We start from the raw sequence: 25,930 nt of genomic DNA on the forward strand, positions 1-25,930 counted from the left end.
TAAACTTTAAAAACGATCTCCTAAAAAATCAAGTTTTTTTTTATTTATAACGTTGTTGAAAGGAGTGAGCGATATGTTTTTATAATATAATAAAATTTAAATATAAATTTTCATGTGTGCTAGCTATATTATGTAACCAGACTGAGCCGCAGAAACACAGTATTTTGTTAAAAATAAGGTAAAAGCTAAAAATTAGTGTTTATATCTGTAACAAGTTAAAAATGATTTATCCAGGTTTTTTGACCGAGATGGCAGCGCCATCTCTTTGATGTAAATCAAAACTAATTTCTACGAGTTATTTGAGGAATGCTTACCTTAGTTTTTGAGGAAAGCTTACGTAAAGCTTACCTTATTAGGTTATATGATGATAAAAGCAAAAATTAATAAAAAAAATATTTAAAAATAATCAAGACGTAAAGTAAAGAAAAACGTTGTTTTCCTAAACTGAATGTAATGTTTGTATTGAGTTCTTCAAAATGTTTATTTTGCTCGAGATTTCCACCTAGTCGGAACGAACATAAATATTGTGAAAAAAAAACTAAATTAACACCACGTCCCGAAATAGTACTACACATAAATATAAATAACATTTATTTACGAATTATAAAAGATGTATATATGTAAATCGACTAGCAATTTTTTTTCGTTATTTCCATTAATATTATATATTTTTTTAAATGTCGAAGCTAAGGTTTTAATGGAGTTATTTATAATCCATTTTATTTTAGTTATTGAGGTAAGAAAGGTAATAAATAAATAAGAATTTAAATGATCAGATATTGTGTTTTGAATATTGAAAGCATTAACTTTGTGAATCATATTGATGTATTATTTCGAGAAAAAAAAAATACTTTGTGTTCTGATCCACTCACATTTTTATTAACCAACTAGTTTCGGCAACAACCTGTTGCCCTCTTCAGGGTTCAGGCCCTCTTTAGTAATAAATAAACCCTGAAGAGGGCAACAGGTTGTTGCCGAAACTAGTTGGTTAGTAAAAATGTGAGTGGATCAGAACACAAAGTATTTTTTATTTCTCGAAATAATAGATCAGATATTCTTTTTTTCAATAACTCTTTTCTTTTCAAAACTATATATTTATTTCAAAGAAAAACATATTTTTTCAATACAAAAACAGTATTTAAAAAAAAACAATCACGTCAAATGTTACCTGGGTTTAACGAAAATTAAGTTGCTATTTAACAAATACTTGGCCTTAAGTGGAATTTTGAAAAGTGAACGATGAATGATTAGCAGAGTTGGACACACTCGTAAATAAATTATCTGGTCAAATTATAAGCTTAATAATAAAAATGAAAATGGTATTTTCTGGCGTTTCTCATGTGTGTGATTTTAATCCAGGATTCGGACCTCACATACTAATATAAGAGTTTCTGCTTATAAAAAGCTTCTTTACATCTCACCAATAGATGTCTCTAGTGAAGTTCTAGTGATTCAAGAACAAGGTTTCTAAATAGGTTCATATATATAGAACTTCCAAGAATTTGAGTAGTGTGGTTGTCAATAATGGGTAGAGTTGGTAAATGTTACACGTGTGTAAAGTGATCACTTAAACCAGCCTATGACGGTCGTCAGCCCCGTAAATGCCCAGACTTCCATATTCTTCTTCATCTTTGATGAGATGTTAAAAAATGATAAGGAGAGTGTTATCTTTAGGAAGCTTGAGATTTTTAACAAACGCATATTTACATTTCTGTCTATAAAGATATTCATATTTATTTATTCGCTCTTGCATATTTTTTAGTAATAATATTAATATATAATATTAAAATATATTAAAATTAAACTTTTAAATATACCACTTTAATGAGTTTTAGTTTTATTTACGACTAGTTTCATCGTTTTCGAAACTAGTTGTAAATAAAAATAAAACTCAATAAAGTGGTTTATTCAAGTGTTTAATTTTAATAAAATAATCATGTCATTCCACAAAGTTAATGTCGAATCAATAAATAATATAATATTATTACATTTAAGTTTTGTAATGAGATTTTCTGTTGGAACTACATTTTACATAATAAAATAACAACCACCAGTCTGATTATGTTGGTAACGACGAAACCCGGTCACTGGCCAAATAAACTTTAAGTAGAACAAACTATATAAGCAGTTGTTATTTTATTATGTTTAAGTTATAAAATAAGTGAGTAGTCTACTTGAAAGCCACAGTATGTTAAAATAAAGTTTTTAAGCCAATGGCTCCAATTGGTAGAAAATTAAAAATACTCACTTCCATATTTAACATAATCGGCTTAGGAATAAAATGGAATAGAAAAATCAATTCTCTTGCAAAACTCGCAATGCTGATCGACAGTTCACTTTCTAAAATCTCTCGAAAAAGCTCAAATCGGTAGATAAGATATTCTACCGGCTAAAAAACTTAATTTGTTAACATAACGTGGTTTGCAAGTGGACTACTCGAGTCAAAATATAAATAATACTTAATGATACAATATTTCAGCAATAATTTACCTCTCTACTCTAATAGAGCAGTAACACTTTAAACAAAGAGGTCAAAATTATTTTAATAACATGTTATTAATTAAATAAATATGAGTATATTTGAACAATTTTTTTTCTTTGTTTGCTGATTTTATGATGATAATATCCCTTAAGTAGGCACTGTAATGAAAATAATAAAACACACGTTTTGATGTGAATAATTAACCATATCAGAATGCAATGTCAGCAATAAATTATGCCTTTCTCGGTCCATTCATTGTCTTATCTCATTGAGAAACAATCTTCAAATCAAATAATATAAGCATCAGACAAATAAAGATATTAAAAATGTTTTCAGCAGTACAGTAAGTAAACGTTCGCGAAAGATAATAAAAATCTGTTTATCCTTTTAATTCTACGCTTGAAACATTTTTCTAAATTTACTACCGTAACTTGGGCAGAGTCGGCATTGGAAAATGCCTACCAAATTTTACATATCGCTCACTCCTTTCAAGAACGTCATAAATCAAAAAACTCGATTTTTCAGGAGAACGTTTTTATTGTTTTAAAATATAACACAGTGTATTAAAAATAGATATCAAGCCTATTATTGAACTTTTTACTGTGCAACAGATCTTTTTAGGTAAAACCTGAAGGTTTTTTCTCCATTTGAAAAATATTTAAAATATTTAAAAAAATAATTAAACACTACATTTTCTTCAAAATGCAAAAACAACATTTTCTGGCCTATAGCGGGTAAATATTAAGTTGAAGATATGCCTCTTTTGCTGGGATATAGTACATTTTCTGGGCATTCGGAAAACATGCACGACTGAAAATTGACGATTTTTGATTTATGACGTTCTTGAAAGGAGTGAGCGATATGTACAGAGGTTAGACAAGGCTAAATTTGATATTGAATTAGGTTAGACTAGAATCGGCCGTTAAGATATTATTATTAGTTTTTCTTTTTAATTTTATTTGGGAATTTAACAGATCAGTAACGTCGAGTTATACTACAGTAAATGGCACTCTCCATATCATTCATCGTTCACTTTGTGTAATACCACAAAGTGAAAGATAACAAAGAACCACAAAGTTAACAATGCTTTTAATACACAAATATACTATATGGCTCCAAATGCTGGACGATGTAGGGTATAACGCCTACTCTATATGGTCAGCTGGAGTGTCCTTTAGAGTCAAAATAAAGAGTTCGTGCATTCGTGGAAGCCTGGGTGTAACATACATCAATATGAAGGTAGAGGAAAAATGTAGAGGACCTGAACATATTGTAAACCAGGGAATTGCCATGGATCTCCCTCGAAAGAGGAAGATTGAAAAATTCATGAATGCTACAATAAGATAACACGATCAAAGGCATGACCTAGGTGACGTTGTCCATGATAGAAGGGCCTACAGCCTGAGGACGAGGAGAGCAGACTAGAAGTATATCTATGACTGGAAGTACTTATTCATGTTAATTGTTTCTGAGCCTTCTTCTGTTTTTCGGTTTTTCTTCTGCTTCTGAACCTTATCAGGACTCAAAAGTGCTTGGTCATTTTTTGTTAATCTTTTTAGTGGTGTAGAAAGTTTGTCTATTCTTAATGATTTATTTAATAATTAATCTTTTTTCAAATATTTTTATAATATTTTGTCTTTTACTATACACCTAGAATTGGTACAAATAAAAAAAATACATAAAAAAACGTGTTTTATATTCCAGGGCATCGATTCCATACGAAAGTTAAAATTTTAACTAAGTTACTTCATTTCTAGACTTTTATTTATGATGAATTTCGCGTTTTGAAACGAGTTGTCGATCAGTTTTGTCAGAAAAATAATGCTACCGAAAAAAAAAATTATAATTTGTATTTGAAGAACTAACTTTGTGATTTTACATTTTATAATAAAAATGTAACTTTGTTTTAAAATCACTGTAAATATTTTATTATAACTTAATTTTAATGTCTACCGGTTTCGAAGCTAACTGCTTCTTTATAAAGATAATAAAGACACCAAATAATAATAATAATACTAAATAAATACTAAAAAGACTTTATAATTAAGTTTTAATAAAATATTCAGAGTGATTTTCCAAAAAAATACATTTTTGTAATTTTGTGGCTGGTTAAAGCTATATTTTAATTAGAAAATTAATTAATTAGGTTTTTTATGTAATATAAATAAAGTCAAAGTTATCTACATTACGTAGTTAAAATTCCGTATGGAATAGATGATCTATTGTGCAAATTCGCATAAAAAAATACTTGAACTACATACAAAAATAAGGGATAGGTTTCATTACATTTGAAAATCGCATAAAGTATATCCACATAAAAATAGACCCAATCGTACTATAGTTTTTTGAATTTATAATATTTTTTTAATATCTCAATATTCATGAAGAATATGAAAGTTTTTATATTTAAAGGGCTTACAACCTATCATAGGCTGGTTTAAGCGATCGCTTTATACACGCGTAACATTCTACCAATAACTGGCAACCCAGATTTGTTAGCGAAATACTATGTACTTATATAGTTTTTTCCAAATTTATTTAATTTTACCAGTGACCGGGTTTCGTCTGATGACGTCGGTAACGACTGAATTCGGTCACTTATCAAATAAAATAAATGATATTTTACTATATGAATTATTAAAAGACTGAAAAAAATCAAGGTTATTTCGCATATTTTAAAAAAAAATCTTCATTTAGTTAACAAGAAATTTCACCTGTTTATAAAATATTTTTCCGTTTGTTTTCAGATGAATAAAAAATACAGCAACGTTTGCCGCCGCCCGATCCAGGCCTGGAGCGAGTGCCCCGCGTTGGTCATCTTCCAAGGCGAGAGATGGGAGCGCGGAGGGCGGGAGACTCGCCATGTTGACATCACTGTTCCGTGCTCTTCCCGACCCAACTCACTGCTCAGTGAATACTCACACGCGCTGCCGGCCGCTGCGACAACTCGACAAGGAAGAGACATAGCTTCGAAGGACTTAGGCAGGATCGGAAAGGAAATCGGGGAAGAGTTTTGAAGGACTTTGAAAGAATTTAGAGTCCCCGGTGTGTCTTCGATGCAACTGATAATGAACAACGCGGAGCAACCAGCCTCTGTGGAGGACCGCAGCGCCGTCAAGATCCAGGCAGGAATCCGAGGCTACCTAGTCAGGAAGCAGCAAAGACTGGCGAAGGAAGCCGCCACCAAAATCCAAGCCGGCTTCAGAGGATTCAAAGCCAGAAAAGACATCAAGAACGCGAAGCAGACGACATAAGTAACGTTTCGTTCTACACAGTTCAATCATTCCGACGGTGCTTCGAGACAAATCAAATCGTATTATACTGCATTTTTAATCGTATAATTAGGAGTGCGCTGTGTTCTGGCAATGCCGTCCCATCTGTTTTTAGTCTAAAATTAATCCTCGTTGTTTGTGTTAGGAGTTACTCCTTTTTTTCTAAACCGGGTGCGATCGGCCGCATAGTGAAAATAACTCGCGAGAAGAATAATTGAATGTCAACTGATAAAGCTTACTTCCAAAGTGATTACTGATTCAAATTAGTTCACCGTGTTCGAGTTGAGGCGGGCAATTTTCCCGATAAATCAATGTTTACATTAATTAATTGATGCGATTAATATACGGATAAAGTTTAATTCAAAATTTGCGTAGAATATCAACCAAATGAGACGAATATTTCACGTCGTGTTAAGTTATTTTAATGAAACTTGTCTCACGTCAAAAAATTCATTACACTGTTTAAAAAATGTTTTATAAATAGCGCACTAAATAATGAAGAATTATATAATTAGCACATCTTTATACCTAGAATATTACAGTAATGGAAAATACAACACATACCAATGATTTTAGTAATAAAAATATATTATTCTTACGTTAAATATTATACTAGAAATAAACATATCCTTTATTTTATAATATATAATACTTACCTTGGTAGTTTTATATTTATGATAACAAAAATATTTCAATAAATGTTTTGGAGATAAAAATATAGTGAAACGTTGTTTTATTGGCATATTTGAAAGTTGGATGTTATTTTACTGATTTAATTTTGTTGATCACATTATCAGTCATATGTATAATTCAAAACACGATTTATGATTACACTTAGTCAATTTATTTTTCTGACAGCTGTTTTGCCTTTAATAGGGCATCGTCAAACTGTATGGAAAAATTCGAGTTATTCATAAAATATATTATATATTGAAGTACAAAAAAATACCCAAATTGTACCCAAGCTCCTTCGCATAACCGTCAAAATAATTTGAATTCTGTTTATTAGATAGTTTTCAAGTATTTATCAGTCTTGATAAAGAAGCGGTTAGCTTCGAAGCCGGTAGACATTACAATTAAGTTATAATAAAATATTAATAGTGATTTTAAAACAAAGTTACATTTTAATTAAAAAATGTAAATGTTTGATTGTTCATCTGTCAAAGTTATACAAATACCGTCCAAAAGTATAATTTACGTGCTACAGAAGATGATAACCAGTCTAATATAAACTTTTTGTATCAAGCTTCCCTTACATTGTCAAATATAAACAGGATTTATGAATACGGATATTATTATGATTTCTTTTTGGTTGGATAAACTTTTATTTTTAAACAAAAGTCAATCTACAAACATATTACATAAGTATTCCTATTTTTAATGACGGATGCTAAGGCTATTTGATTGTTTTGAAATACATTTGTATATTTATTTTGACACCCCCGGTAATCGAACGTGGAACCTCCAGAACGCGCGGTAAACAAGCGCGCTAACCATGGATATAAGTATATGTAAGACCAATTTCTTAAAACATTATTGTTATTATTATATCCGTATTGTAAAGGCAAAGGGGTATATCTATCAAATTTTTCATTTTCTAAGCTTGTTCAATAATTAAAGAAAACACTTCGTTTTTTACCACTTGAGTTTTATTATAGACTACATGTTTCAGAAGTTAAACTTCCATCATTCAGGTCTGTATTATAACTATTATTATACAGACCTGAATGATGGATGTTTAACTTCTGAAACATGTAGTCTATAATAAAACTCAAGTGGTAAAAAACGAAGTGTTTTCTTTAATTATTGTAATATGTCTTACCACAAAGTTAATGCCGAAACAATAAATAAAATACTAAGCTTGTTCCACAAAATGTGTAAAATATAGTATTCCATAATCTGGCAAAAGAATAAAGCTGTAGTTGCGAGACTTATTTAGTTTTCTTAAGATATGTACATATAAAAATCCATAAAACAAATGAGTTATTTAATTTCAAAAGTTTTTTTTGCTCTCCTGTAAAATTTGGTCTGAAGCAGATATACCCCTTTGCCTTTACACTACCGATATATCATATTTATTGTTCATTTTCAATCATTATGAATCCCACTTCGGCTGTCTCCGCATGTCATCGGCTGGTTGGTCACGCCCATAAACACAAAGTCTCTCGATTGATCATTGTGTTTAGTCTGTACGCGATACGCACCTACAACATGAGCAGGTCAAGAATAAATATGAAATAATGGTGAGAAAATGATAAAATAATAATGAAGAAAATTGAAGTATGATAAGTATCAACTTGAAAATTATTTATTTAAAATGTAACATCAATGGTGTTTGATAAGCAGCAGATGTGACTTTGATCTCATAAACCAGCGGTCCCCAATCTGGCTGCCCTGAGAATGCTACCACAGCACTTGAGGGAGAACTCGCAAACACACAATTCAGAAAGCGACCGCCTAAGGAGGGATAATCTATAGACAATATTAATAGATAGCTACTTAATTTTCTTTAAACCCAGGTCACATTTAACGTAATTGAAAATTTGATTAAAACACCGTTTATGTATTGAAAAAATAGGTTTTTCCTCGAAATTAATACATACTTTTATGATTTTGAAAAGTAAAGAGTTATTGAAAGGTAAGGAGTTAAAAACATATATTTTCTTTAATGTTTTTCGCAGATACTTTGTGAAACATTTTAAAAACTTTATAAAATAAAACAACTTTGTTTAACCACTTTAAAATGTGGTTAAAACAAAGTTCTTTTATTTTATAATGTTTTTAAAAACATACATTTATTTTTTCAATATGTGTACTGGTTTAAAAAAAAAAACAAATTCCAGTACATATTATTATTTTAAAAAAATGTGTCTGGCAGCCTGTCGCGGGGTGAATGGTATATTTGCAAGCACGCCTTTAAATCCCTATTACCATTTCCGACATCCTAGCTGTGTGAAGTAGAGTTTTCTGCAGGGACAGAAACCAAAGCAAAACAACGGAATAAACCGGACATAAGCAACACACTTCGGGTGTCATAGTCAGTTTAGGCAGGATAAAGAACAACTTATAAAAAAGTACTCACTAGAACAGTGTTCCGTAAAGTGTGTGCCGCGGCACACTGGTGTACCGTGGTGATTAGTTGGTGTGCCGCAGAAAAAGTCTAGTTTTTAAGATCCTTGTAAACAATTGCTCCAAATTTTGGTCGCCTACGCTCAGTAAAACAGGCTCACATTTCGCATTAAACATAATTTGTTACATATGTTTTCGCTTTATATTAATTTTTATAATAAATCAATATTAAATAAACCTTGTTTTTTCTTTGGTCACCTAATTTTTTTTTTAATAGGCAGGTGTACCCTAAACAGAAAAAGTTTGCGGAACACTGCACTAGAGCCCGCAGACGATCATAAAGTTCTACGTTTATTTTTGATATCATATAAAATACTTTTCTTTTTTTAAATAAAATACATTTCTCTGCGGTATGGCTACTATCATTATAATAATATTGTGTACTCGCAGTTGATAATAATAATAAGTATAATTTGTTGATGAAGATTTACGGGCATAAGGACAGCCTTGGTTAGCAATAAGTCAATTGTATGTAGTTGCCACTAACTTGTTCGTAAATCAACAACGACAATAATATTCCAGACAATTATATTTAACACGTACAATCGAGGAGAAAAATCTCTATCCTATTGTAATCTGTTGAGAAACGTCTAAATATGCATACTTACCACCTTTCATAATTTCTTGTCAATACAACGCAAACTCGCGTTACCAACAATATTTTTTGTCGAGTTGAGGTAAATATTAAATAAGTAAATTATATATATATTTTTTATAATTTTTTATAATATCTATTTCAATACATTTGAGTATTTTTGGGTCTGAAAAGTACATAAACAAATATCTATATAATAAAACATTGTACTCTAGTGTGTTTTCTGTAAACGTACGTAATGCAAATGAGACACATCGCTCACATTCTTTTCAAGAACGTCATAAATAAAAAAACTTGATTTTTCAGGAGAACGTTTTTTAAGTTTAAAAATATAATACAATGTATTCAAAATAAATATCAAGCCACTTATTGAACTTTTACTGTGCAACAGATCTTTTAAGGTAAAACCTTCATGTTTTTTCTCCATTTGAAAAATATTTAGTATTTTAAAAAAAATAATTAAACAATACCTTTTCTTCAAAATGCAAAATCAACACTTTCTGCCCTGTAGCGGGTAAATATTGAGTTAAAAACATGCCTCTTTTGCTGGGATATAGTACATATTCTGGGCATTCCGAAAACATACACAACTGAAAATTGGCGATTTTTTATTTATGACGCTCTTGAAAGGAGTGAGCGACATGTGAAATGCATTAGAATACGTGCGTGTTTTATATACCTTTGATTTCAGCTGTGGGAGTTAAAAACTTGTTTCTTAAAATAACAGCTTTTTTACCTCAATGGCAGCCCCATCTGTTGAACGTGACAGCAACACGCTATACTTAACATTTCTAATGGCGAAGAGCAGAAAGAATATTAAAAACGTGTGCTTTCTCTTTTCTTTCTATTTCATTTAACCAGACTGAGCCACAGAAACGCATGGCCGGGTACAGCTAGTATTTTGTAAAAAATAAAGATTTTTAATCAAAAAAATGTTCTCACTAGTAATCCCGTGATTAAATTTTTGTGATCCCGTAATTTTCCGATTTTATTTCTGATCTAAACATCAAATTCTGGATTTGCCTTTCGCTTATATGATTAAAATTAAAATATATTTTTTGCAAGCTTATTGATATTTATGAGGAAGAAAATTAATGGTAGAGATGTTCAGTGATTTTTGACTTTTATTGTATTTACGTAAGTGTACCTACGTACTGCATAGATACGTCATCGTGGTTCGAGAAAATGCCGTTAGAGGTGGTTTGATCTGGTGACTACGTCATTATTTAATTCAACCCAATAAAATATCAAACGCAATGCGACCACGTGGGTGCATCATAAAAAATGTTATTATTCCATCACCAAATAATTTGAATAAATATTTAGGTAGGTACCTATTTGTAGGTACTATGTATTTAGGTAGGTACTTATAGATGATAATAAAAATATATTCACTTTTAAATTATTCGACATTACAAACTTAGAATAGTGTATTTGCATTTTTTATTTCATTAACATAATTGAAACTACACAAATATTATGTACACAAAAGAAACACTATATTATTATTTTTTAATTTATTAATCATTTAGTTTCATTTTTTAAATAAACAATTTGATACAATTTCTATACATTTATACATATATCAAACTTATAATTTTAGTTTAGCTGTGCCTCTTAAAAAAAGAGACTGAGCTTTTGTGCTTGGAGAAGGACTTTTAAGGTTTATTGTTTTATTTGATTAATGGTATAATAGTCTCTTTCTTTTCATTTATATGTTTTTTAAGGTTTACATATATTACATTAATTTTAATAATACGTGTAACTTTTATCTACACCTAACGGTGCACAGGGCACTACATAGCGTCGACGAAGTGTGTTCTTAATATTTAATCACATGAAAGCAAGGCGATCAGTCCTGCGCTCAGAAACCAACCTAGGCTATCTTTAAATATTTTAGCGAAAAATCAATCATTCAAACGCACTTACCACTACACTGAGGGGGCGGACCAAAAATCTTTGGTTTTTTCAAGATATATATTTATTTTTTATAGGTACGTATGCATAATGTGTACAGCTAATATTTTATGTTTTAGTTAAAATAACCAACGAAACCTCTATTTTAGAGGCTTGTCTGCAGGTAACAAGGTAGATGCCAAAAATTCGTCACAAATACCCAGAGCAATTGAAAATATGTATATATTTATTAGGCTCATTCTGCAACCGTCGGGAATCAAACCCGTGAATTTCTCAGTCGAGAGTCTACCTGACTACGTGATGGCTCCTCAAGACGGGGACGGAAAATATGAAATATACACCAATAGTAACCAAAAACCTTTTTCGTTACTCTGGCGCCATGTTCGTAGTTGCCAACCCAAGTAAGCTAATACGACGCAGTCGATCTTTTTTGCGTTGAATTAAATATATTTAAGGAGATATATTAAAAAAAGAAAATATTGTGTGTGAGATTTTATTATAACGAAAATTCCATAGATTTGTGTAATATCAATAAGTTTTTATTTACGATAGATATACGTACATATTTATTAAAATACATCAAAAACTAAGAAATTTGTAGTTTACTGTGAATTAAATTTTATTAACGTACTTTTTTCCAATTCCAATTCCTGTACATCCAATCCTATATGTCCAATTCCTATACATTTTTATAATTCGACCATTTATCGGCACATTTAACAGCATCGATAATATTGATAATCATGACCTCTATTTAGAAATAATGTACATTGTCAAAATGTGGTATGCGAATTATGCATACACCTCCAGTGCCTGTACTTTAAGTTGTTACGATTTGACCGGGACAGTTCCGGTTTTCAGTCAAAATCCCGGTGTTCCGACCGGTTTTCTTCGCGGCCCAGAAAAAAATGATTATGTATGACAAAAAAGTCTAAAAATAATTAACTTTGATGGATTATTTAGGAAAATTATGATAATCAACCCACCAAAGCCATGTACTCCTGAATACCCGCAATGGTGGGAGCATTCCGGAACATTTCAGAAATCTGGCAAGCCTAACTTTAAAAATTATAAGTCGATTCGTCCGAGAGTGACAAATTGAAAAAAATATTGTTTTAATTTGGCTGAGTGCAATAGTTAGCCGAAAAAAACAAGCAAGAATAGCAATCAATAAAAAATCTATTAAATCGGATGGAGACTGACCATAAGAGACCATGGAAACTGACCAAACCAAGTATCACAAAGATTGTAACCCACGATGAAGAACTGCATAATGGTCGCAAGTCACAGTATTATTTAACCCAGTATGCCGTACGACACTTCATGACATTTTAAGGGGGTCACAGAAAAAAATCTAAGTGGATTCAAATCACCATTCGATCCCAATAGAATGCAAGATCGAAAGACCTAAAAAAAAGAGGACCACAGCCAAAATATATTGAGATTTTTTTTGCTACTAAAAAATAATAGTAACGTTAAAATTAGTCATGTAAATCTTTTAGCAGATAAAGGTTATGATTTTATTTAATCCGAGTGGAGAGAGGTGCGATATAATAATTCCACAAGTAATAAAGTAAAGTTTTGTTATATGGCGCTCAGAAGTTTACCGACGCTATCTTAATTAATTATTTTAATATTTATCTATGTTGCAGAACAAAGTGCGAGAAATAATAATAACTCTTATCATACAATTTTACTATCAATTGTTGTGATAAGTTGATAAGCAATGTATGCCATCTATTGAACAACAAAAGAATGACAAAAATGTAACTACTTTTTAAGAAAATTGGCACATACAAAATAATATTTGTTTTATTACTTGTTTTTAACAAAAAAATGGATTCATATTTTTTGTATGTTTAAACTTAAGAATTCTTATATTAGTATGTTCAATATAATGTATAATGTGTATATAAAAAATAAAACCAATATAATTTAAGGGAACGTGTGACTGAATTAAAAAAAAAAAGTATTATATACAAAATTTGTAAATCTTTATAATCTATACATAACAATAATAACAAAGTAAACAAGCTCACGAAAATAATAACGGATACTTATTTGTAAAATAATAACTTATAGGTATTTGCATTGTTTTATGTTTCAATAATTCCTTTATCGAATGCATTTTGTTTCCACTAAAATCATTTAATTTAATAAAGATATAAATGATAAATAATTTGTTTCATACTAAATACTTATTTCAATATAAACAAATTATTTTTACTGTTTGTTTATATGTTTATTTGTTTATATATAAGAAAAAGCCAACCCATCGAAGGTTCTTGAATTTTTACAACCTACCCCATAATTATTGTTTCCCTGTGTCTAAGCAGGTACTTTTTTTGATAAGTTTTAAAAAATACCTGACCATACTTTTTCAAAACCCTTATATTTTTGCGTGGTACGTATTTTATTATAATTTTTATTTAACCACGGAAACCAGTCAAAAGTTAAATCGTTTTGAAATACTTTACGTTTTAAAATGTATAAAAATGTCCGTTGATGCTTCGTTTCGATTTTTCCCAGTATTTCTATTTGGACAAACTTCAGAGCGTACTTCACGCTGTAGAAAGTCAAGATGAGGTATAGTCAGTCGATTTCTTCCGATTAGGCCGTTTTTTACTTAAAACTCTCCACAAATCTCGGTATTTGTTCACATATTCTTAATTTTTTGTATTTTTAAAGTGTAAAATTCTCATTCAGCAGTGTGTTTAGTATATTTTTGTGATAAAAAGTACTTTTTATGACTTTACGTACGAACCCTTCAATCTCCATCTATTTTCAGAGCTAGGTACTTTTCTATGAGTGTTGAGTCTTTTCGCAGCATCAAAAACCATAAGTGATATTCGTTTTTTGGTATTTTTGTAACGTTCACGGTATATTTCTTTCGCATTTTAACGCAAATAGTTACTACGTGACCCGTAAAATATGGATAAAGTGTTTATCGGTTATTCGTTCTAATGGATTGTGCAAAAATGAGGTTTCATTTACTATCTCAACGGATGGCGAGTGATGGCGAAAATACGATGGGATACACCTTCGATGTGAAAATCTGCGCTTTATTGTCACATTAAAATAAGTTAATTGCGTAATTGAAGCGATGAGATTCGTGTTATTTAGTTGTTAAATGTAAAGTGAGTGTGTAATTGTCAATAAAACATTAGGCGAAACCGTTCTTGTTTTAGATCTTGTCATTGGCGGACCGGCTGATGTTCACGTTCGGGGCGTGCGTGTATGTGTGACTTCAACCTTCCTTAACATAGTCATTTTGACACGCCTTTGAAAAGAAAAGCGAATTATATTAAGAAGATCGCCAATTTACAAAATATAATTTGACATATGAGCGATAATTACGTAACTTTTTTGTAATTGTGGTAACAGTGAGACGGCGATGTCCCGAGTGCTCTAGTGCTCTAGTGCTCAGTGCCGCGGTGTTTTCTCCAGCAAACTCTTGATGAGTGTCAACTCGGGCCACTGCTACATGACCGCCTTCTGCACATGTCATGAGTATCTCTGTATTTACCACACTGGCTACAATATAACATGCTCCGATTTTTCAATTTGAAAGAAAATCCCCACTGATAAAAGCTGTTGACATTTTGTCAGAACCATAGTTTATCATACTCCACTTGGCATAATGTCTTCTGTAGACAATAGACAGACATTTGTAGATAGAATAGACCCCTACGCTAAGAGGTCACTCAAAAAGAAGACTAAACGGTCGCAGGGGTCATCGAGATATAGGAATAACCAGGATGTGGAACTACAGACCTTGCCATTGCTGAAAGGTGAGCCCTGCACATTATCTTCTCGTTTCTGGTCTCCCGATCCCCACAACCCAACACTCCAATGTAAATGTAACTAGAGATATCTAGCAATCTCATTTTATTTACCTTCATTTATAATAAGCTCCTTAACAAACTATGTGTTGTTTATGTTGGAATGTTGGCCAGTTTTATTTATCAGAGAAAAGATGGATCAAATCATTTTTAGGCAAAACTTTTCTTACAATAATGAGATATAAAAATATCACCCATTCGCTTCAATGACATAATTAATTTTTTTTTTTAAATAAAGATTGATTGTTACTTTTTATTGAAATGCAAAATTGACATCAGGATTTTCACATGACTTTCCTGAAGAAAAAAAGATTGTGACATTGTTACAACAAATGGATGATATGTCGCTCACTCCTTTCAAGAACGTCATAAATCAAAATACTTGATTTCTCAGGAGAACGATTTTAAAGTTTAAAAATATAACACAATGTATTCAAAATAAATATCAAGCCACTTATTGAACTTTTTACTGTGCAACAGATCTTTTTAGGTAAAACCTGAAGGTTTTTTCTACATTTGAAAAATATTTAATTTATTTATAAAAATAATTAAACAATACATTTTCTTCAAAATGCAAAAACTCCATTTTCTGCCCTGTAGCGGGTAAATATAAAGTTAAAAATATGCCTCTTTTGCTGGGATATAGTACATTTTCTGGGCATTCCGAAAACATGCACAACTGAAAATTGACGATTTTTGATTTATGACGTTCTTGAAAGGAGTGAGCGATGTGTATACTGATTTTTAACCCTCGATAAGTAAACTATATTTGTAGATGTGTGCCATTTGTGGATGGCACGATATCGACATTTCTAGTAGCTGTGCGAAATGTGAGTTATTGTTAAATGGCTGTTACATTCATTCCATTAGGAATGGAACCAAACTTAGGTGCCATGTAACCGGTTCCTATTTTTAATAAATACTTTTATATTATTTTTTGACATCTCATCAAAGATGAAGAAGAAAATGGTCTCTGCTAAATAAAAGCTTACTCAACTCAGTCATAGATACTGCCGTGAACTAAATAATATATATCAAAGTATGATCTCACATCATACATATAATATTCACAATGCGTAATTTCTATTTCTCATTTTGGGACATGGGATTATGGTTTAACAAGACTGGAATACAAATAATAAAGTAACAAAAAAGTTTTTTTTCTTTCCATTAAGTATTTTTTCAGATCATTTACGAGTATGTTGGATCCCCGAATGGGTTCTATTTTATATATGTCAGGAAGCTGGTTAATTTGGGTATAGGCAATATATTTTAAGGACCTTGCTCCAAATTTAGTAGTGTTTATCGGCTCCACATGTATTTTTTTATGTCCTCGTGTATTATGATTATGAGTTTCTTATTATTTTTTGATATCTCATCAAAGATGAAGAAGAATATGGAAGTCTGGGCATTTACGGGGCTTACGACCGTCATAGGCTGGTTTAAGTGATCACTTTACACACGTGTAACATTCACCAATTCTACCCATTATTGACAACCACACTACTCAAATTCTTGGAAGTTCTATATATAAGAACCAATTTAGAAACCTTGTTCATGAATCACTAGAACTTCACTAGAGACAGACTTCAGACTTCCATATTCTTCTTCATCTTTGATGAGGTGTCAAAAAATAATATGAAAATAACTCCTGTAATTGGAGATAATCCAGATTTTGTGAACAAGTATTTGGACACACTCAAAATGTTGTAAATAAATACTTTTGATTAAGTTTCACGTCCGCCATACAAACGTTTAGTTATTAAGGGTTAAGAATATAATTAATAATAATAATAATAAAACCCTTACCGCACCCCAATGGTGCATAGGGCACTGCTTCATATAAACGCAGTGTTATATCGATCGATTACACATGAAGGAAAGGCGATCAGCCCTCCACTTCAGGTACCAGTCCAGTGTAATATTGAATAAATATTAGAGTGAAAAAATCACTTTTATTTATTAAACCCCCCTGGGAATCGAACCCGGGACCTCCAGAACGGTAGCCGAGCATGCTGACCATTACACTACGGAGGCGGACAGAATATAATTACAATATAATTTATATCATCAATAAATAATATAGCTTAGTCATCAACCAGCAAATGATGTGTTTACCCTTCTCCGTCCGCAACACACAGCAAGAAATATTGTTGTTGAAAATATTAACAAATACTAAATCTCATCTAGTCCTTTTTTTTTCTTCTTCTTCTTTTCAGCTATGAGAGGTCGCATAGTGCTTGTTTATGATTTTTTTTCCAGAATGGAGACGATATTTTTATAATACGATTTGGATAACTTTAAACACGAGTAATATTTATATTGATTCAAGTGAAATTTAAAAAATAATATTTGACGATAATATTGTACAATATGGTGCTATACACATACAAAGTTATACATTATCCCCCACTTAATAAGCAGAATATTTTCAAATCCGGAGAAACGAAATATTATTTTGTGTATTTAAATAATGTTTTTGAAATCTATCCATTTTTAATTCGAGTTTTATTTAGTAAATACCACTATTTCTTCAAATCAATTGTGACACGTGTTTCGATGCACTCCGCATCATTTTCAAACACCGTGCGTGTTTCAAATACAGTGTTTGAAAATTATGCAGAATGTATCGAAACACATGTCAAAATTGATTTTAAGAAATAGTGGTATTTACTAAGTAAAACTTAAATTAAAATTGGATAGATTTTTCCACAAAGTGACTGCCGAATCAATAAATGAATTTTTAAATCTCACTGAATGATTGGAAAACATTGTGGATATATTGATTACTTTGCTGATTTGACAAGAAATAGCCGATACTTCGTAAATATCATTTTGACTTACTACATATGTCTCAATGCACGGGTATGTTCCTACTGCTCCGTATGTTAATTGGTAAGTGCCACAAGCACATTTTACATGAGAAGAACAAAACACATTTATTGTGATCTAAAAATCCATATTTTACTGTTTGGAATACAGTAAACCTATAATGTTGAGATAGGTACTGCGTTATCGCAGGGAACGATGACAGGCGCCGGGACGTAGTTGGGTAGACATTAGACTGCGAAACTGGTGTCGCGGGTTCGATTTGATCCCGCCAATTGCAAAATGAATTCAAGAAAGATTTATTTTCGATTTGTCTGGGTGTTTGTACTGTATTTTTCACATTTACCTTCCCCATCCTAACTCTCCTACTTGCAGACAAGCCTCTTAAAGTAGACGCTTTGCGGGTTATTCCTTTAAAAAAAAACCACTAAATAAAAAAATAACATAAGGGGTTTATGTTTTAATTTTTTTTTTTCATTTTAATCGGCGGAAATAACTGTAATGAATAATTTGAAATTAAAATACAATTGAAAAACATTCACCCCTTGTAATGTTACCTCCGATAATGCGGTACCTATTTCAACGTTATAGGAGAGTTTACTGTATTGAACAGGTATACAACAATATTGTGCAATATCACATGTTGAACTAATGTATTTTATAATGCTTTCTATTCATTTCTGTTTCTCAAATGATCTTTTTATTTAAACTGCTTATTTTTTTTCTATTACCCAACGTCTAAGTGACTCTGAAATCTAGCTACGGCTTATGCAATACCGTTTATCATGGCCCTACTTAGGGGCTACTTGTAAGTGGGTTTACTCTTTATGTTTAATGTTACTATGATGTCATGTAATTCTTGAGTGAAAATTCTAGGCAAAAACACTCGTTATCTCGCTAAAGGCATAATTTTAATCAATTCAATAGTTAGCAATGAACTTACGTAGGTATATGATGTTAGTTCTATGATTTGACTTAAGCCATATCTATTTTGACACATTGTTGTCGGGCGGTTTTTTCATCAACCCCGACCCTAATTATACTCAGTTTTCCGCCCAACTCTCAGTGCAATGTTTTTTGGCGTCTCTCGCGCTCCACCAAAATTAAGCAAATCTCTCTCTCTGGTCTCAATCCTGCGGATTGGTCTGTAGCAGCAGATGACATCTCTTTCGCCATTCTCGCCTATTTTCAGCTCCTCATACGTCGAGCAGCCCATGTCTTCGTAAAAGTCGCTTAGGTATTCGCGTCGTGGGTGTCCTCTGGCGTTTATTCCCTCAATTGTCCCCTCTATTATTTGGTGCAGGAAACCCTCTTGTCTTAGCACGTGGCCGATCCATTTGGCGTGTCTTTTGGAGATAGTCACGAGTAGGTGCTTACTTTCCTTGATCAATCGCAGTATCTTGTCGTTGGAGATGTGGTCTCTCCAGGATATCCCGAGCATTCTTCTATAGATCCACATCTCCAACGCAAATAGAATGCTTATAAGTCTCCCGCTGTCTACCAATGGTACGTAGCCAAATGTGACTATTACTACACTACGAGGCCGTAATTTTACGTAAATGTAAATATTTTTCTATATGCCATGAATGTTGAAGTTCTTAGGTGTTCACAGCCGTTTTTTAAAATTGGTCATTGTAGAAGAGGGGCTTAAAATTTTTGATTGACTGAAGAGTAATCAATCCCTTTCAATAAAAGAAGCTTTAGAAATATACCTATGTGGCGGGATGCGTTTAAAGATTACCTTTGTATCTGATTATGAGTAATGTGATAATGTACCAAAGAACCGGAAAAGCCAGGCTGGGTAGTACAGTTTATATGTAGTATAAATTTATATGGATTATGAATTGACATTTTTTTGTGCAATATTGGAAATGTATCTTTTTGGTGAAGACCTCCAAAATTTGCATTTAAATATAATAAATATGGCCAGTTTATATATTTTATGTATTTTTTTTTTGTAGTGTGGTTATCAATCATGGGTAGAATGGTGAATGTTGCACATGTGTAAAGTGATCACTTAACCAGCGCATGATAGGTGATAAGCCCTGTAAATTCCCAGACTTCATATTCGTCATCATCTTTGTTGAGATGTCAAAAAAATAAAATAGTTTATATAGCGCCGTTTTCGTGAGAAATCACAATAAAATGTGAAATTCAAGCCTTTACCTACATATTTTGTGACATATTATTTTTATAAGAATTGTGAAGATTTTTATTGGTAGACGTTTCATAATGCAAGGTGAAAAAACCGTTTTTTTTTTTTTTGTTGATTTTCACTACTTCTACTACCATCATGCCGTTTCCTCATAGTAGGGTAGGCAGAGAAAATGGGACACTACACTCTTCTGTCCCGACATACACTCCTCGCTTCCTTCACATCCATACATCTAGTCATACATGCCCTCCGATTACGCAGACTTTTGGCACCACCAGATTTTAGGTTCCGATTGATCTCATCGTGCCAAGTCTCGTTCTGTTCTCCCACTCACATTCGCCATATATTTTCTTAGTTTTCTCTCACTATCCATTCGCTCCACATGTCCATACTATCTTAATCTTCTTAATCTTTTCAATTATCCCTTATTCAACCTTACATTCCTTTCTTATATCTTCGTTTTTAATTCTGTCATACAATGATTTTCCACACATTCGTCTGAGGGAGTGCATTTCAACAGCGTTCACTCTGCTTTCATCCTTCCCTTGTCAGTTCCGTGTTTTGCTTCCATATCAGTGTCGTTACCAGCACTCCGTTGTGAACCGCATAGTGATTGTGAGAAAATTATTTCAGTACGTAGGGTAGAAAAACTGACCAATCGCTGTTTGGTCGTTTACGGTTGGCAGTGAAAAGCCGACTAGTCATCTTTGATAGAAATTTATAAAAATGAATTTGTTTTATTTTTCTAATCTAAAATAGTACTTATTATTTTTCTATTAACATTATAACTCATTCTTAATCGGCCATACTCTTATCTAATAGATTTTAAATTACATAAATTTAATGAAATTATTATATTCATTTTATATCTGTATGGTAAACTTATACGATGTGTAGGAAGTTGGATGCCTTGAATTATAAATATGCAAATAGCTGTAATGTATAGGATGCTTTTATCAAATATATGATCTTTGCTACTTGAAGCTAATATTGAAAATTTGTAATAAAAACTATTGATACACAAAATTTTGAGTGTGTCCAAATACTTGTTCAAAAAATCTGGATTATCTCCAATTACAGGAGTTATTTTCATATTATTTTTTGACATCTCATCAAACATGAAGAAGAATATGGAAGTCTGGGCATTTACGGGGCTGACGACCGTCATAGTAATACATACTAATATAAGTGTTTCTGCTTAATAAAAAGCTTCTTTACATCTCACCGATAGATGTCTCTAGTGAAGTTTTAGTGATTCAAGAACAAGGTTTCTAAATTGGTTCATATATACAGAACTTCCAAGAATTTGAGTAGTGTGGTTGTCAATAATGGGTAGAATTGGTGAATGTTACACGTGTGTAAAGTGATCACTTAAACCAGCCTATGACGGTCGTCAGCCCCGTAAATGCCCAGACTTCCATATGTCTTCTTCATCTTTGATGAGATGTGAAAAAATACTATTGATACAGATTATTTCGGTAAAATATGCAGTTATTTTTCTAGAAATGAAAGCAGAAAGCATTTTCTATTGAAGCGGTAGTTTATATTGATTTAAAAATTGTTATAAACAAGTTTATCTCGCTAGTTATATATTATATATTGATTTTATTTATAAACAATAAATTCAAGGGTTTTAAAGGCAAATACGGATGAGAAAACTAGTTCACGATAAGAATCTTTCATAAATTTATATCATACCTTAACCCTTGGTACTCCTCAATAATTAATTTTTATGACTTTTTATAAATCCATTGATTAATTGATTTCAAAATAAATTTTAAAAAGGGTCTTACGTTAGTTACATTGTAGAGTGTGTCAACTTTTTCTTTATTTGTATTAAATATTTGCCATAGGAGAACTAAGGGTCAAATATCTATAAAGCCATTGAATCAATTTTACAAATGAGGGGGGAATAAAAACATATTTTGAAAATTTAACATAACTTATTTTTAAAAAAAAATACAATATCTTACTAAAAAGACTTACCCTGTACCGAAATTTAGTATAAATACAAATTTATGTATGTATGTTTTACCCATACAGTCAAATATTTGTGTGTAATACTAGTTAGTTTTACTTAAAATAATTGTAAGGTTTCAGAAACCGCCAACAGGCTGGATTTTGTATTAATAACTTGTTTCTGACACTCGTTCATTATCCAAGATGTGAACCCAAGTTTGGTAAAAAATATTGGTTTGCAATGTATGTAATAATTAACCTAGCCGGCGCGAACAGGGGGATTGAAATGCCCCAAATATTAATTTTAATTTGATAACTTTAGTAATATAAGAGCTACTTACTCCATATTTTTTGTAATCTGAAAAATAATATTGAAAAGAAAAATCCATTTTTTTTTATAATTTCAAATCTTAAGTGTTTTAAAATATAGTGTTTGATAAAAACCACGATCAGTCGGAATTGCTAGAGTTCTACAAAAAAAATTAACATATTATAAGGATGTTAATTTTTTGCCTGTTAGGAACATGTTGTTTCCACTCGTTTAAAGGTGGGGACTGACCGGAGCATTTTGTTGTAATGTAACGTCGTTCGCGGCGAGCATCCGACTTCGGATGGAGCACTCGGAGCGCTGACCATACGAATGCTCGCATCGTAACGTGTTGAGTTCCGACTAAATGACTCCAGTCAATCCCCACCTTCATAAATGTGGTATTACCAGAAGGAGAGAGACAGTTAACTCTGCTTTTGTTTGATCCCATTTCCGGTCTCTCGCTTATCGGATGGTCTGGGTAGGACGTGGAATCTATGACGCACATGGCAGCAAGCTACTAGCGATATATGATTTCAATACAAATATGAACTGGGGTCTTTTGGTACCCCGCTTCGGATCCCGTGTAATTTTTAGACGATCGGTACGGGAAAGGTTAATGCTCATTTAACTGATGACCGCTGGTTAAATGATAACCGTCAGTTAATTTTAATGTGTATTTGGGCAACTAAACGAAGGCATAATGCATTTAATGACCTTTAAACCTTTATTCTTCTGAAGATGCATCATAATCTTGCACCTAAAAGAAGGCATAATGCATTTAATGACCCTGTAACCTTTTTGGTTCTGAAGATGTATTTTTTTAACCCTCTCCGCACCCAATGGTGCATAGGCCACTGCATTGTAGCGACGCAGTGTTATCTTGATCGTTAATTGCATGAAGGCAAGGTGATCAGCCCTGCGCTTCTTGTACCAACCCAGGGTGATATTAAATAAATATGAAATTAAAAATCACCCATATTTATTTTGACCCCCTGGTAATCGAACCCGGGACCTCCAGCACGGTAGCCAAACGCTCTGACCACTACACTACGGAGGTGGACAGATGTATAGTCTTGCATATCTGGAAACTATCAATATTATTACTGACTTTGTGTACGCAGATGCTTAGAATAAATGCTGTGCATACATTAAGCGCACATGCCAACCAACATATCGCCCACTCCTTTCAAGAACGTCATAAATCAAAAAACTTGATTTTTCAGGAGAACGTTATTAAAGTTTAAAAATATAACACAATGTATTAAAAATAAATATTAAGCCACTTATTGAACTTTTTACTGTGCAACACATATTTTTAGGTAAAACTTGAAGGTTTTTTCTCCATTTGAAAAATATTTAATATATTTACAAAAATAATTAAACAATACCTTTTCTTCAAAATGCAAAAACAACATTTTTTGTCCTGTAGCGGGTAAATATTAAGTTAAAAATATGCCTCTTTTGCTGGGATATAGTAAATTTTCTGGGCATTCTGAAAACATGCACAACTGAAAATTGACGATTTTTGATTTATGACGTTCTTGAAAGGAGTGAGCGATATAATAATTAACAGACTTATCATCGTTGTTTTGTTGCCGTAAGTGAAGTTAAGGACATGTCTGAATACATTACTATAATAAAATATCAAAATAGCTAATGTGCCTTTTTGATAATTTTCGACTGAGGTGAATATATATTATAGATATCTCTCATAGAAAGGAAGATGCAAGTGTTTTTGCCTAGAATTTTCACTCATGAATTACATGAAATTATAGTAACTTTGAACATAAAGAGTAAATCCACTCACAAGTAGGCATAGGCTATGAAACTTATAAAGTTGAAGCCTGAGTAGGGACATGATTTCATTCATCATTGATAGCTAGATTTCAGAGTCACTTGGACGAAGGAAGACATTAGAGCCATGAATTATTACATAAAATAATTGTTACAATCAAAAGATGCATTATTTTCCTGGTATTTTTTTTATTTTCTTCATATAACCAATAAAGGAAAGATCTAACTAACAATTCTCAAGTTAGATATGTAATATTATCGAGTATGTGTAAGATAAATAAATATAAGTGATTTTTTCACTGTAATATTTATTCAATATTACCCTGGACTGGTACCTGAAGTGAAGGGCTGACCACCTTTCCTTCATGTGTAAACGATCGAGATAACACTGCGTTTAAACGAAGCAGTGCCCTATGCACCATTGGGGTGCGGATAAGGGTTTTATTATTATTATTATGTGTAAGATATCTATTAAATTTTCCTTAAAATATCAAGCAGATGTGTCAAATATTCATGAGAAAGAATTATGCACAAAGTAGAAGAAAAAATATATAATAGAATTAGTAATAATAGAATGCTATTTTAAAATAAGTGATAAATTATTTAAAACTTAAAATTACGAGTTAAAAATAGTTTTTTTTTTACGATTTTTTTTTAATAAAATGTTTCCAATACTAGAGAGATCAGTATTATAATTTAGTTATTTTGTTCCCGATTTGAAACATCAGCAAGAAGTGTTAATGACTACTATTACCGACTGACCCAATGGTGCATAGGGCACTGCATCAAATTGATTTATTTGATCATTTATTATTGTATAAAGGCAAGATAGTCAAGCCTGTGCTTCAGGTACCAGTTCAGGGTAATATTAAATAAATGTTAAATGGCTGAAAAAGCACATTTATTTTGCCCCCCCCCCCCCCTTGTATTCGAATCCGGGACCTCCAGTATGGTAGTCAAATGTGCCAACCACCACACTACGGAGGTGGACAAACATGGCATGATAACTAGGAAAAATTCTTTCAGAATCTTTTATGACATTCGTTCATCATTTATTTGAGAGCGTTATTTATAATTTATCCCGTATCTTATTTTTCAATCGGATGACTGGATAATTTTTTAGCCAATACCGATTGTATATCAACTTTTAAATAAATAATTCTTAATAATATTTCTAATTACTCTGCTAATTTCACTTTCATTAAGTTGACCCACAATGCGTGCAAAGTATATGAAAAAACCAGTTAGAGAAATGTTTTTTATCTTTACCATTTTTATATATAACTTTCTCATTGTAGACTACTTTGTACTATGACTTGGATTAAATATTTAATTCTCTCTTTCCACTATCTGCTCCTAATGGTGTGTGGGGCACTGCATTGGGCTGATCAGTCATTATTTAATTCCGTTTTTATCTTAATTAAATTCTATAGTTACCAAATTGATTTGCAAAAATTCCTAATAATACACTAAGACCCCACTTTGCGTCGTAGATACGTTCCAAAATATCACGACGCAAATTGAAACAACGCAAAGCGAATTGTTTTTTTCCATTGGAAATCGTATAAACATAGCGAAAACGACGCAAACGCAAAGTAAAATGACGCAAAGCGAGGTCTGAGTGTATAGATCCACGTAAATTGGAA

At 31.9% G+C, this 25,930-nt stretch overlaps 2 protein-coding genes across 2 annotated transcripts in view; both read left to right on the plus strand.

Annotated features, from left to right (window-relative positions):
* LOC148305682 (uncharacterized) overlaps positions 1 to 6,470 on the plus strand; it is a 34,896-nt gene extending 28,426 nt beyond the window's left edge. The window contains exon 6 of the mRNA XM_088266330.1: positions 5,230 to 6,470. Coding sequence (XP_088122456.1) covers positions 5,230 to 5,237 — 8 coding nt within the window. The 3' untranslated portion in view covers positions 5,238 to 6,470. The remainder of the gene's footprint in view (positions 1 to 5,229) is intronic.
* A 7,721-nt stretch (positions 6,471 to 14,191) lies between these two features.
* wdb (serine/threonine-protein phosphatase regulatory subunit widerborst) overlaps positions 14,192 to 25,930 on the plus strand; it is a 34,029-nt gene continuing 22,290 nt past the window's right edge. Inside the window, exon 1 of the mRNA XM_088266374.1 lies at positions 14,192 to 15,186. Within this exon, the coding sequence (XP_088122500.1) occupies positions 15,036 to 15,186 (151 nt within the window). The 5' untranslated portion in view covers positions 14,192 to 15,035. The remainder of the gene's footprint in view (positions 15,187 to 25,930) is intronic.

This window comes from Brachycentrus maculatus, unplaced genomic scaffold (genome assembly GCF_059751285.1).
Source record: "Brachycentrus maculatus isolate JH-2025_06_01 unplaced genomic scaffold, ASM5975128v1 h1tg000266l, whole genome shotgun sequence".
NCBI classification, from domain to species: Eukaryota; Metazoa; Arthropoda; class Insecta; order Trichoptera; family Brachycentridae; genus Brachycentrus; species Brachycentrus maculatus.